General features: G+C 37.7%; 1 protein-coding gene across 1 annotated transcript in view; it reads right to left on the bottom strand.

Moving 5' to 3' along the window:
• Positions 1-15745, bottom strand: part of GLCCI1 (glucocorticoid induced transcript 1) — a 49284-nt gene that overhangs the window by 7087 nt on the left and 26452 nt on the right. The window contains exons 5-7 of the mRNA XM_010138432.1: positions 10242-10355; positions 7089-7241; positions 155-365 (exon numbers count right to left, since the gene is read on the bottom strand). Of these exons, the coding sequence (XP_010136734.1) occupies positions 155-365; positions 7089-7241; positions 10242-10355 (478 nt within the window). The remainder of the gene's footprint in view (positions 1-154; positions 366-7088; positions 7242-10241; positions 10356-15745) is intronic.

Below are 15745 nucleotides of genomic sequence, written 5' to 3' on the forward strand. Positions count from 1 at the left end.
TATGTAAACAAACAAAACCAATTTTAAGGTAAATCCTCAATCCCTCCACAACCAAACAAAAACAGAAACTGATGTAATGAGTAAAATGAAGGTAGTTGTAAAAGCAGGACATTACACGCCTCCCATAGGTAAAGGTGGGCCATTCTACTCTCACCTTTATCACGGTCATAGAGTAAATCTTCTGTTGAGCAAGGACTCCCATCCTGAGATTCAGGAGGGCAAAAGGGAGAGACACATGGTGAATGACTGCTGCAGCTGCTGCTGCGCTCCTGGACAGACGGAGTCTGCGTGTCAATGCTTCGTGTACTACTACTACGGTAGTGAGCAGGTAATGGGGCCCTTCGACCATCAGGGATATCCAAAGGCTGCAAGAGAAACAAGTGGTTCAGGTTACAGAGAAAAGATCAAACTCCTAGGCAACATCTGTCTGTAGCGCTCATAACTGAAGTGATGAGGCAAGGCATGAAGAACAGCAAACAAGCAATTTTTGAAAGAACAAGAAGAAAATAACACAATGCACAATGAACGCAACATACGTTAATTAAGCTGAATGCCGGGACAATGTGCAGATGTTCCAAACCAACTATATCCCTCCTAATCCAAAGTTACACCAGAATGCACTTCAACATAAGCTAGTGTTATGTTTTCGTATTTTTTTATCATAGTTTAAAAAAGCAAACCTCCCCAACAAATAGATCTCCAATTATACTTAGTAATACACTTTTCAATAAAGGTCACTGTTGGTATGAAAGAAAAACAAGTACCCTGACAGAGATCATATCTGGATAAAATACAATGGCATGTTACAGCTGTAACAACCAACGGAATTACAATTATAAATTAAACCATCCATGTTTTTGCTAGTAAGTTGTAATTCTCTAGCACACTTCTACATTCCATCCTTCACTTCTGTAGCTGACCTCTGACAAAATGGCAGCTAAGCAGATGATGCACAGGCTTATACAATCTTCACAAGCTTTGTCTTGAACCAGAGCTAGTAAGCACTGCCTGCTCATATCAGCATAGTTGGCACTGCCCAGAGTGATTTTGCATCCCATTCTGCAATATACTGCGTAGACATGTTCACAGTTGTAGATTGGCACCCTCTACTTCTCCTTCCAGTGGAAAATTACTTTTATCATAAAGACAATGTTGCTTTAAATGTAAAAAAATCAAATGAGAATTAAAGTTTTGCTTAAAGGTGAAGGGGGGAAAATGCCTGTAATATTTCAATATCATTTTATTTTCACTTCAGCAAGGACTGTATCCAAGCCATGGAGAACAGCTTAAATGCCCTAGCTACAAAACATTAATGTCTTTTGCACTTCAAGTGAAGGTTTTTACTTTATTGCTTTCCTCTTCCCCATATATTCCAGAACTATAACAGCTTGTTCCAGAGCCTAAAATTCAACTCGGCACTATTGCTAGCAATGAGGATGCAAAACCTATTGCCTGAGTATCGCATTCTCCCATTTTCAGCAACAGTCTATCCAGCAGACATAGCAAAACAGAAAGATTGTTTTCTTCTTATGAGCCTTCCAGTTAATACCATTTCACAGTTCAATTAAGAGCAAAGAAACACACTATAAAGAGAACATTACAGTTGCTACATCAAATGCTGAGAAGTTGGACACGGCTGCACGGTCTGTTCCAACAGCTCAGTTCACATTGCATATGCGTTACAACATGACTACACGTTGCTATTCCCATCACCCCCAACAGGCCATGACTCATTCAGTGCACAAGATAGACCTGAAGCATTACTAGTTACACAGACAAAAAGGAGGTAGAAAACAAGACGGAAGCTGTAGAAACAAAAATCTCTTAATTAACAAAACAAAAAAAAAATAACCGCCACACAAAACAGCATTTTTATTTCTGTCTCTGCCACAAAAAAATCTACAAAATTCCAGGAAGTCATCTCAACCAATCTCTCTCTTCTATGGTATATTTTCTGGATGTCCAGTCTGTATAGACTGATTTGCAAAAGTCTTCAACATTCACAGGTGCAGAAGGAGACTATGGGAGCTGCACTTTAAACTCCTAAAATGGCATGCAGTAACCTGAGTTACCCAAAAAATTGCATTATAGAAGCCTGATGGATTTGTGTTCATCCATAGAGTGCAGAGAGTATCATCTTTCTTCCCACACAGGTATTATAAAAAGAGAATAAAATTTCAAATACTCTCTTATTATACAGAAGCAATAACCCAGGAAGAAATTCAGATTTCTGACTTCAAAGCAAGGTTTAATAGTGAGTATTAGGACACATATCTAATGAGGAGAAACTAAAATCACTGCTGCTCATTAACTGCATATACTATGCTCTACGTAACGGGTAAAGCAAGGTCAGGGCGGCGGGGAAGTGGTGCAGGGAACAAACAGTAAGTGACCACACAATTAAAGACTTTGGAATAACACAGATGTTCTTCCACACCTAGAGGAACAACGTAGCCTTATGCAGTCAGGAAGTATATCCCAAATCTCCAAGTTCCACTGAATTAAAAGTTAGAGACATGCCTCTAAATATACACACAAGTAGAAAAAGCTAAATATTTGTCATTCTTTCCAAGTACAATAACTTAAGGCATTGAAAATGCCTGCAAACATTTCAGATTACTGTGCTTCTGTATTTATCTTTCCCTTAATATTGAATCCAAGTTTTGACAAGTGCAAAAAACTTCATGAAAATATCAACTACAAGTATTCCGCTTTTAAACCTTTATGTATTAAACCTCATCAACATAAAATACTTTAGAATTTAGTTTCCATGAGTCATGCCTAAACTATTTTAAAAACTGAAGTCCTCACAACCTTAGAACATAAAAAAATAGGGTAACTAATTTGGTACAGCTGCTATTAATTTTCATAACACTCAATGCATGGAAAACAACTAGAAATTACTGCATTCTATATACTGGGGGTTTTTTTTGAGGGGGGGGGGGGAGGTTTTTTGGCAAGAGTGCCAACATCAATGTGTTCTGACAGGACACCTGCCAACCCCTGTGGGACAGTGCGTTCTTGGAAATAGTTACTACCTTCATCCCCCTGCAAAGGTATGGAAATGCTCAAATTGACAACAGCACACAACTTCTCAATACACTAAAAATTCACCACATTGTTTTCAGTATCACTCTTTTTGCTGGAAAAAAAAAACCAACAGGAACACCCTGTTTAGTAGCGTCAGGAATGCTACTATGATATAAAATACCAATGGGAGCCTTAAAAATAACTTGTTCTTCACAAGCCTTACATCTATTTGTGAACTTCCCGAGAGCAAAGCATTCGGTGCTTTTGATTTAAAAACTGTTCTCTAGGCTGGAACACAGAGGCAGACATAGGGAAGTGCTGCTTCCTTCTATCATCAATGAAGTCATCAATCCATTAGATAAGGCACAGGTGCAAAAACCCGTAATGTATCCTGAGAAGGAGCACTTGGGAAAAAACAGCATTTTGAGATGAACGATATGAAGATTTCAGTAAGGATGCTCTGCATGTGTGCAACTTAGAAAAAGCCCTTTTATTACAGGATTAGGTTTTCTGATAAGTACATAAAACCACCTTGTTATCTATTTCCAGAAGCGTGAGAAATCAAACAAGAAACACATTAATCATTTTACTTATATCGTGTGATAGTCCGTGCTTCATTTCTAATTACTTCTGTATATTTGAAAGACAGTTCTAATAGTTTTTCCTGATAGGATACCTTTGACACATCCATGTCCTGCTACAGGGCACTTTTCATCACTCCCGCCATGTATTCTGGAAGAGGGAACCCGCCTTACCCTCCACTCCCTACAATAAATCCAACATCTTACTGCACCAGAGAATCCAACATTTTGTGGTAGAGTCACAACGGGACAAAGAACAAAGGCCCGTCACAGCTTCACAAAAAGCTGATTCTCCCAACTCTTCATAATAACTTCATTCATTACTCTTACAAGTTATGGTGGGAACAGAGACACACCATCAGTTTCCTAGAAAGCCTGTCAACAAGTTATGAAATGGGAAGGAAAATATATCCAGAATCTTTGAATAAACGCATTAGAAAATTAATCTTAGGAAAAAGTAGTGATTAAGTGACTCAAAATCCAACTTTAACTTAAGATTTATGAAAGAATAAAGAGAAGACCTTCGGCTAAGTAAGATGAATGATCTGTAAAAATATACACACACGGCTAAACTGAAAAGAATTTTTTTTAATGTTTTGACCATTTACAATGCAATACCTCTAAACTTTATGCTCAATTAGATTATTCAAAGGTAATGACATAATGACATTACTGATCATCAACTATCTTCATGAAACAGAAAAAAACCAAGACTGATGTCCACAATAATTAATTTTACTTGTGTAAGTACTATTTCTATTATCATTAAAGTATTTTTTAAAAAGCAAAGAGCAGTGTTTCAAAGAACTAACAGAACTAAGTCAACATGAGTAAAGACAGAAGACATACTCTGAATCAATTTATATATTTAAGAAGTAGGGTTACAAAAGTTCAAGTCAGCAAAAAGGAAAACAGAAACTGTATCCTACAAAACCAAAACACAAGTCTAAAAAATAAATTAAATTGATTTGTGTATCTGAAGACTAAGAAGGAAGTATGAAACTAGAAGAAAAGTTTCACTTGTTACCCATTTAAACTGGGAGCTAAATTTAAAAAGTAATTTGAGTAATAACCATAGAACTACCCATAAAACTTCTTTAACCTTAAGCTTATTTTGGTCCTATAGATCACCCAGTCTGATTTCAATATATGAACTAGGAAACAGTTTGTTAAAAAAATAAATCAAAACTTTATACTGAAGAGATGAGAGACTAATAGAAAAAAATTCAAGAACACTAGACTAAAATGTTAAAATTTAACAAAACTAAAATGCATTTTATTTTACTTGGGACAGCCCACACATGGTCATTGAAATTAAATGGAAGAAATCAGAAAGCTATTAATGTAGTACCTAAATTGGGGGCGGGGGGGTGAGGGGAGGGGAGAAAAAAAGAAGTTAGCAAGTGAGCTGCACCTAAAATAAAAGTAGTATTCCTTCTCAGTGATTTTAGGAGGTTGTATGCTATTCCCCAAATCTTTCCAGGCAAATGAACACCGATTCAAGACAGGGCAATAGAGTGTTTTATGCAGCTTGATAGAATGATTCATACAAAAATTAAGGTTTGAACATGCACCGTTAAACCTGTGAATTAAATACGGAAACAAATTAAAAGAAACAGCTGAAAATCTAGATACACACCAGTCTTACAGGTGAGTCTACAGACTAATTTATCCTTCATGCATTACCCACAGCAACCAACTACCTTTGATTGCTATTTTAAAATACTTTCTAAAAATACAGAATGTTATGGCAAGAAAGAATGACAGAAAATTGGAAGAAAGACAAATTGTTTCACTAGAAGTGAAGCTAATGAAGTTTGGTTTCCTATGGTTTATCTTTTGTTAAGTAATTCCTAACCTTTAACCTAGCTGCCCGAATTCCCCCAAGCTAAAAAAGAAGGTAAATTGTTGTATTAGGAGAAAGTTCACCAGCAGTAAGATTAAGTAAATTACTCTTGTTATGATCTTCCATAAATAAGCTGTGAGATCTAGTAAGCTCAAAGACAGTGCTAGGAGTCCTACTAGTCCAAATTTCACAGAGATTAACAGAAAAACCCTCTGCCCCCAAAGATGGACTTGACTTCAAGGGCAATGACTAATTTATGACTTTCTTTTGTGTCTGAAGAGTCTCCCCAGCTAGATGTTTGGAGGACGGGTTCACTATTGCCTTGGTTGCATAAACTGCTGAGCACCTCTGGCCCCAGTCCAACAATGCACTTAAGTATGTGCTTGACTGTTTTGCTGGATCAGAGCCAGTACATTCAGTAACTTAGGAGACCAAGTTCTGCATCCCAAGAAATAAGCTGTTAAAACCCAAGGACAACATTTACAAAGATAGTTTGTCTGATAAATAAATGAAATGTTCTCTAACCATAGAAGATTACAGTCCTAGCCATACAAACATCAACGGTGGCATGGTAAAACACAACTTTTTATACTCTCTTTGGAGATGGTGCAACAAGGTTTATTGATTTGGGCTTTCTGTTTTGGTTTGTGTGTTTTTTTCCTTCTTCTACTGTTACATCCCTTCTAAAGGGATGACACAGCCTCCAGAAAGCAAACTTAGCATAAAACTTCTACTACTACAGTATTTCATTATTAAGACTGCCTTGTCTGCACAAGTTGTCTGAAAAAGCTGAGACTGTCCCAAAACTTAAGTTTAGTGCTGAAATTAAGAACTACAAATACCACGTTTTGGAATCTTAAACCTCTGTTTAAAGTTTTATAGCTTGACTTGTACATTGAATTGCTACTACATGACCATTCACAAAAAAGAACCTACATCTTAGAGAAGATTAGAAAAAACACAGTAGTTTACTCCACAGCAGAAAATTTTCATTGGCTCTTTAGGAAACGGTGGCAGTAAACACAGGTATTTTCACTTTTTAAGTGTCATCTAAGCACTCCAGTGCTCCTCAATAATTCCAGTGCTCCAGTTCTCCCACATAAGCAAAGCTGCCCTGATCATCAGCTTTTCCCCACACAGAGATCTCCCCATGAGAGATCTCAGTGGTTTCATAGGAGTAAAATGGTCCACATTCAGTTTATGGAAGAAAAGCATTAAAACCATAAAGCAGAGCATAGCACAGGAAAGTGAAGTCTCACCTAAGAAACAGAATGCAAAATTAAGCAAATAGATTAACATCCTGTTCTCTAATTGCTAACTACTGTAGCCTGAAGTATCTAAATTTTCAAGCAGTTGCATTTCACACAAAACCTCTGAAGTTCTCTGCAGAAAGGGAACTCTAAAAGTATATTTGGCCAGAAACCCTTTAAAACAAACAAAACAAAACCAAACCCCCCAAAAAACCAACCACCACCCTAAACACTGAAACAAAATTTTCAAACAAACAGTTCTTTGAAGAAAATTATTTGTAATTTCAGCCACAAAGAAGGTTACTCACAAGGAAGGTTTCCCATGTGTTTATAGAATACAAAGAAAAAAAAAACTATAAATATAAACAACTATAAAGTTACCTTGGATACTTCTTCTTTTCCACTGTTTTCCTTAATGAATACTTTTTCCAGTTCAGGGCTTATTCCTTCTACGTTACACGGCACACGTGAAACAGTTGATTTTGGCACTGAAATGTTTGACAGTGGCATAGGGACTGATCTGGAAATAGAAGTCTGGAAGGTAGAGAGCAACGTGATTTGAAGTTGGAAAATGGAATAAAGACATAAGTGTGAGATCAGTGCTAAAAACCTGAAGAAGTAAGAAGCCATGTATTAATTTTGCCATCTAGAAGACCACCTTCACTTGGCAAATTTAAATTAAAAAAAATGCTTGCATAAACCAAAAGCCACTAAAATCACCTCAGAGAAGTGTTCTGTAATAAAAGCATTCTACTACTTACTTAATCAGTAAGTAGGCAGGTATATGTACTTTCCAGATGTATAGACTAGAGAATAGTAGGGGGATGGGGAGCATGCAGGGTGCTGATGCTGATGGTTTAATTGGGATCTAAAATGTATTTGGTAACATTCATAAGGCTTAACCACTCAACTGAAATACTCAGTTAATGCACTTTTATTCTCTTTTGGTTGGCTTTAGTGAATGAAAAAGCATTCTTCTCAAACCTTAATTTCATGAGCTTATAGCTTTTCAGAACTTTATGTCAAAGGTCTTAAAAGAAGTCATTTTGAGTTTAAGAATCCAGCATGTAAATAAATACAAGTATGGTTTTCAGAAAAACGTGTTGGAGCAGAGCTCTGTTACCAACAGGAACCATTCACGAGAGTGCACGTGCATCTCAAGCAGTCAACCTCAAAAGCTTTACCCTGGCAGCAGCTACATAGCATAGCTGCACCTACACTGACAGGCACGAACAGCATTCGCTTCCCAACAGTGTTCTCCTCTTGTTCACAGAATCGAAGGATGCTTAGGAAAAAATGTAAAAGTATTGAATTCTTGCCAAACGAACCTTGCATCATGTGCAGTTCCAAAGGTGCGTGTCACTTGACTGGAGGCATTCTCTGACTCTGGCAAAACATGCTGCCTGCAGAATGGCTTCCCACAATGCTGCCAGAATTGAAAACTTCACTGACTTGGTCAGAGAACACCTTCGTGAGAAATCTGAATGTTGCATGAGCCATGACAAAGTCAGCTCCAAGTACTGAACCGTATTCCTTCAAAGCACATGTCCTAGGTGGATTTCAGCCTGTGTCAGACTGTTTTTACTGTGATTATAAATAGTGGCTCAGGTACCTGCAATAACTGACTTTGAGATGGAAAGCAAAACCATTTTTACTATGCAAAATGTAGTGGGATCCTCTGCTATAGAAACATAAAACTTTCAGGAATAATATCAATTTCCTGTATGCCTTCATCACAAGATTAGTTTTTGACCACAAGAATTTATCCAAACAGAAGAAGGAACATAAAGGATCAGCCATCACAACTTAACCCCTTCTTTCGACAACAGTAGCTATTTGAAAAGGAAGTCAAGAAATACAGTGACAGAACCCACATTTCAGGAGTTCAAATAGGTGCCTGCTAGTGACATGGGGTTAGTAACATGAGGTTCACCACTGCAGGTGAAATTTAATCAGGACTCAAACATCAGCATTGTCAAATAAGACACAATTAACTGCTGTCGAGAAGTGGCTCCATTGGCTGAACCTTGCCTGAGCTTTAGAACTCATAATCGGGTTTCAATTTTGCAGGCAGTTTGTAACGACTGGAGCAGACACTGCATGGGACATTCTCCACGGCACCCTGCTGAGAATCTGGTTCATGGTCAGGTAATTTGGCCAAAGCTATTCTTCATACGTGTCAGCTTCTTTACAATAGGAGAAATACAGGTACACTCAAAACCCAGGCAAATTTTTTTATAACTTTGTAAAACATGAAAAAGACCTGACAACAAAAATAGTCTTAGCCAGTCTAGTACTGAAATTACCCGCTATATTAAAATTTGTCTAAACTTGCACATCACTTTGAAAAATAGGTGGGTAATAAGACAACAGAAAACAGAAGCTGTCAGACTAGGAGCCTGAGCGTAACCCCTCAGAAAGGAGAATATCAAATGCATAGACTGATGGCTGGAAAGAAGCCTTGTCATCACAATACCCGTTAGAACAGGACAAGAGAATGGTTATCAACATAATATGGCTGTCATATTTTGCATCCTAAAGATTATGTCTGACTGAGGTTTTACGCTGTCTGGGGCAAGAATAAGCTGGTGATGATAGCAATTTTTCCATTTAATATGATGGAAACTCAAAATATACTGTCACAGCTGTACTGTAACATAGGCACTGCAACTGCAAACTTTCATGCTAGAAGACAGAGTCCTGCACTGACAAATGATTCTGGACTACCGTAACAACCAAGAGTTATGTCCTAAACAAGACCATGAAGTCTTTTATCTTGTAGCATGACACATCCTCTAGTCACCAGCCACCAGGGGTGGGGTACTGGGGCAAACATCATCTTGATTTCAGTTGACATCAAATTCAAGTGATATATCACTTTCTTTTTAGAAAGTAAACAGCACAATATTGTCTTCCTCAATGTCGTAGAAATTGCCTCTCTGACCAGGAACTGACCAACAAGCAAAGTATCAGAAAGATTTTTAAAATAGGACAAGGAAATGAGATTTTCCCCTCAAATCTCTGGTGATACAGCATTGTAAGGTGAATTACATGTCTGTTTGTAACAAGCCAATTAGTCTTCTGCTTGCTGCTCAAAGACTGAAAATTGCGAGACTGCCCATCCAGACTGCTTACTCTTCGTACTTTCTTTTTCTTTTTTTAACCAGCTCAGATGAAGTTGGGCTGTGAAACTGATAGGCAAATACCTGCCAGAGGAGCAGAGACTTTCAAAAGTGTACTACAAAAATTAGTCTTGGAAGCAAGTATGTATTCCTGGAAACACAGTCTTATCTGGCCATGTTCAGCATTTTTACAGCACCTTAATGTATTTAAGTTGCTATCCTGCTGCAGCCTTTCTTTCTTTTATTATATTACAACTATCAGATAAATTTCAGTGAAGAATGCAGTGGTATCAGGTTGTTAAGCATTTCAGCATACCATGTAAGAAAACAAACAGAAGATGGGAAGAAACAGCAGGCTATTCACTCAAGCCTGGTAAGGTAGGAGACTTAATATAAGCAGCTACCTACTTACCTGAGTCTGACTGATTGCTATATGGTTGCCATGGAGAGGTGACTGACGTTCTTTCTCTTTACTGTGACGACTACTCTGCTTACTGCGCTGAAGCTGCTGCCTCAGTTTGGCAATCTGCAAACAAAAGTAGTCAGAATGACAATTTGTAGCCATTTCTGGCCTGTAATTGGTTTGAACTGAGGACTATTAAACCTACGGTTTTATTTAAATGATCTTATCATTGGAAAACTTCCTTTTAATTCATCATAAAAGCAAAGAGCCTTCTTGAACAACTGGCAATCAATATGCATGGCTCATCTTAAGAGAACTTATTAAATACATTTAATAGCATTTCCCCGAAGGCTAAATTATCACAGATTCCTTCGGGCAAACTGAATTATCTTTTCTGATGTCTAATCAAAGATTGTCTAATCAAAAGTTATATATTTTAAAGGTCAAATGCAACTAAAGCCATTATTCATTTGACCTACTCCTTAACACGAAACCAAAGAATTTCATTTGGGGATTCCTCCACTTATTTATTCCTCCTAGATAATTTCTACATGAAATAGAGTATCAGTATAAGCATCATCGCAGAAGTTTAGAGTTGTGTGAATTCACACAACAGGTACAGACACTCCCTTAAGACTGGATAATATTTTCCTTTGGGCTCAAGTCACATTATTCCTCATGGTCAACACGCTGTACAAAGCACGCACAGCCCCATTTCATTTAACTCAGCTAGAGATACAATTTTTAAAAACCTGAAGGACAACTAAGGGGAAGTGAATGCACATGGAATTCATATTTTAAAGAACTTCATTAGGTGGGAAGTAACCTCTTTCTGAATGACAGCTTACAAGTACACGCACTCTGTGGTTAACTCCAAGTAGTTAAATATATCACCAGTGCTCTTGCAAAGGAGCTCCGCGGTAGAGAATCACTTCACATCTATCTTCACAGTGTCAGAGATGGCAGTGCTTGGTGAGAAGGTGCAGATGGAGCTTTGCTCCAAGCTGTGGACTTTTCTTTGTGATGTTTCTGGTATCGCTCACAAAAGAAGGATTCACCCTTAAGGCTTCATATTAAGTCCTGCCACAGCTCGTTACCTGTATACGGAGAACTGCTACTCAGAAATGGCTGAATGCCTTGATCTTTCAGCAACAGAATAATCAGAAAGCAGGGAGACTATTGTATATAAATCTTTCATTTCTGCTGCCTCTCCTTGATGCTGTGCACTCCCTCCTAGTCCAAAAGTGAAACTCCCTATTTTTTTTTTTCATTTAAATGAAATCTGTCTTTGAGCATTCCTCGGGAGCATGCTATTAAAAATACCTATCCAATTTCACTTCAGAGATCTAGCTAACTGATTTTTGTCGCAAACAGCCTGCAAATTTTTGAGAACATAGCCTCTCACTGTAAAATTTGGACAGTGAAAGCATTAAATGGGAGAATGTTGATAGGCTGCTATGACTCTAGACTGACCAAAACCTTGAAACTTCAATATCCTGAAAGAAAACATGGACCCCTGGAATCTGAGGTTCTCTCAGCCACCTCAAGAGTATGTGTATTTTGGCACTCAGTAGGTTCCTGACAGCAACAAGAAGAAAAGGCTTCTTGGGTCACTGAGAAGAAAGAAAGATGAAAACTTGAAGGATCTGACTGTGATCTCTTAAGTCAAATGTGCAATGCAGTGGGGAAACAAGATAGGCCTTCTCAGATCATCTGTCCTCAGTCCTGAATTTGAAGGACACCTGCCTTCCATGAGGTGGTAGTTAACATGTGGCCAAAAAAAAAAGTAAAGATGACCATATAAAGGAATCTGTCATTTCTTATTCACCCTCCAGTCACAGGAGTCAGAGGCTTGCCAGCACAGACAGCCCAGCTTCAGAGCGGCCACACTAAGCAGGCAGTGGCACCAAGTACCCAGAGAGAAGAAAACTCCAAACATAATGATGTTCCATTTCTTCACCAAGCGGAGCCCACAGTGCATCTATGACTTGCTAAAGCTAATCCTGAAATCCTAATAGCTGTTTTCTTCTACAAGATTATCTTTTATTGACAATTATTTTCCATCTCAAACACAAACAAGGACACAACTACTAACAGAAAGACATAGCTGTGCTAGCTTCCTAGAAGTTTCTCTTCACTTTCTTCCTAAGCAGCAGAGAAGCGCAATTAGAGCATCAAACAAAACCAAAATGAGTTGCAGACAGGTATGAGGTACACTAATCCTAGGAAGAAGGATACAATATGTGTTGTGAGGAAGAAGTCTGAAATACATGTCTTGATGGCACTTGTTTTACCAAGTATCTTAAAGAAGCAGCAGATCCTACCTCTTGGGTACTCAACTGGTGCCAAGTAATGTGAGCAAGTGAATTTGCTGTGCAAAGAAAGTGGTGGCAAATGATTGCTATCAGGAAAACACGTACGTGAAGATTCAGCCTCCGACCGTAAATACACCATGGCTTGAACTCTGTTCAGGGCAGCAATATAGATATTTCAGTTAGGAAGATGAGGCAGAAAAGAAATGATGTACTATGCTGGGGTGAAAAAAAAATGTCATCAGGAAACACTCCATTTTAACAGGGAAGCTGAAAACAGAAAGGGTTTGGGACACCATTTTCCCTACGTGCCCAAGTACTGAGCATGAAAGTGACTGGGGCATACACAATCATATTAAGGAACACATGTAAATCATCACACAAAGATCTAATGCGAATCCTTCAAAACATCCAGTAGTTGAAGACATTAAAGCCTTAGCCTGGCACATAAATCCATAAAACGTGATAATGATTTTAGTAAACCATTCTAAACGTTCTCCCTGTCTACCTAGCTTGAAGACAGATATAAAGTTCTCATTATACAATACAGGTATTTTCTTACAGGATACAGTTGACAATAAAAAAAGGGGGGAAAATCAGGAAATTCCTCAAGGAATAAGCATAATTTGAACCCTACTTCCAATGTTCAGATACCATTATTTAAAATTATTTTGCTATTTCACAAGATGTAAAATATATGGTAGTAAATTTCAAAGTGTATCTTTTAATTCACATTTGGCAAGGCACCCTCATGTGACAGCAGGAGGAACACAAAGCACACATCTCTGCATGTTTCAAAAAAATGCAAGAAAGTTGTCCACCCTTTCCTCTTCCAGTGACTGTTCTCTGCAATGTTGCTGGTGTATCAGAAAGTCTTTTCTTTACATATTTTAAAGTAATTTATAAAAAAAACACCAACAAAACACCCCACAAAGATCAGAGCATTTTAACAGCAATAAACCTAGATCAGGTCATTCAAGACACAAACTTGCAGTTCAGCTGTGAAGGTTTATGTCATACAGCCAACTGTAAGATGACCAAAGGTTATTAAACAAACAAGAACTTAGGAAAAAAACTATAAATGTATTTTTTACTTGCTGGCCATTTTTACTGCTAGAAGTGTACCTGATACAAATATGAATCTTGACTATGCCACTTGTAATATGCACGCAGTCTAATATAACTAATAACACAAATCCGAGAAATGAGCAAACTAGGTCAGTTCTTTACAGCACTGGAATAAACTGAGTATCCTGACACATTTTCATTGCAAGAGACTTAGCTGCAGACTACTACCAAGAAGGAACGTGTCACACCTCACCATTCATGTCCAAACACTCATTTTAATACTCACCAGTCAATAGGTTGTGTTCCTACAAATCAGGCTACACAACACGGTAACTTCCTATTGCTGAACAAGCCACAAACTCCTTATTAGTGAGAGTGAGCTCTAACTTATTTATGAACCATTTGTTAATAAACAAGTTAATCAGTAGGTCAGAGAGGACAGCAAGCATTAGAAATTCACCCTAAAACTTCATCTACCAATGGAAAGATTGTATTCAAAAGCACAAAAGTGCAAGCTCTCATATTTTATTCACTTTTATTCTGAAGTCCTTTTCAAGTACTCTGACTTTAGAGCAAAAGTGACCTTCCAAAGGGTGTTGCTGGTGTCAGTATAACATACATAAATACAGCATACAGAGGTGCTTAAGTAAAGTTAAAAATCAGCTGAAATACTCATGTCTTTAAAAACCTGCACGAACTGCAAAGTCTGGTTTAAATCCTGGGTTTTTCCAGTTCTGGGTAAATCCCAGTTCAGGTTAAGCTGTACCTAAATTTGTCAGTATTCAACTTCAACAAAATTTCAAATATTCAGGTTGGAAGGGGGAAAACTACCTGTGGTTCAAACCACTACTTGGCTTGTATCCAATACAAAGACTGATACCAATCTTAATCTCCCAGTCAGGATGTGTAACTATTAAAATAATGTTAAGGCAGTTTGGTGTTATTTTACAACCAGTAATACTCAAGATTTTGTAAAAAAAAGCAGTAGAACCTCTCAGAATAAAAAAAGTAAACTTTGTTAGGAGGTGATACAGAAGGCACACTATCATTACAGAGCTCATATCGAGAGCTGGGGACTTTAAAGTTAATAGGTCCACTATAAGAAAGCAAGCACTGCCTATTTCACTGCTAGACAGATTCAACCCTGACACCCACCCATTTCAATTCAAGGGCAAAATAAGTCTCACTTTGGGTAGTTGAAAAATGTTTGTGGTAATACAGAATTCATTTGCATGCTTGGGATCTTAAGAATATACACTTTTTAAAAATGTAAATATTTTTTAAAAAGACTTCCCTGTTGTATTAAATAAATGCATTTAATTGTAAGACTAATCAAGGAAAACACAATTTTTTTGAAAATTAAAAGCCCGTTCAATCTTCCTTCATCAAAACCAATTAAAACTATGCATACAAGTACTTGGCTAGTTCACAGTATATCAACATAAACAACACGGAACAAGAAAACATAAATCCAAAGTGCTAAGACAAGCCAAGGAAACTGTAAACAGCTAACTACTTGTTTACTGTTAAATGTTACGGGAAACAAGTCAAAATGCTGAAAGAACTGCTGTTACCTATGTTACTCATAACAGATACAGCTGCCTAGGAGAGGTGATACTTTTATTCCTATTAAAGCTCTTGCTTTCAGCTACTTATAGCTTCATCAAATTTTCTCTGAAGTCCGCCATGCAATGTTCAACTCTCCTATCCCCTTCCCATCAGAGATTTCAGTATAAGTAATTAGAATTGTTTTAAGAATGAAATCAAAATGAAAGGGGGGTAGAAATCATTTTACCATTTTATGTACTAAAACATATTATTGTAGCTTTTTACCTGGAAAGCTTTGTTGTCCAATGCTCTGTGAGAAAAAGCCAACCATTCATCTGGGGTCTTATGCTGGGAACGTGCCCCTCTACTCCCTTGGAAAAATCTTTACATTTGGCAAAGCTTTAGCAAAAAATTCAGTTCGCACACATTCAAGGAGAAGATGTTTGGAACTGGCAGCTACATTTCCTAGTAATTCTGTCTCTAGTGGGCTTTACAGTTTGAATAGAACTGACCCCGGTAATTTCTCCTTCCAGAAATTGCAGATTACTGTGGCACACAGAAACTGAATGCACAGTTAGTGTTGGT

This window comes from Buceros rhinoceros, unplaced genomic scaffold, assembly GCF_000710305.1.
Source record: "Buceros rhinoceros silvestris isolate BGI_N320 unplaced genomic scaffold, ASM71030v1 scaffold13236, whole genome shotgun sequence".
NCBI classification, from domain to species: Eukaryota; Metazoa; Chordata; class Aves; order Bucerotiformes; family Bucerotidae; genus Buceros; species Buceros rhinoceros.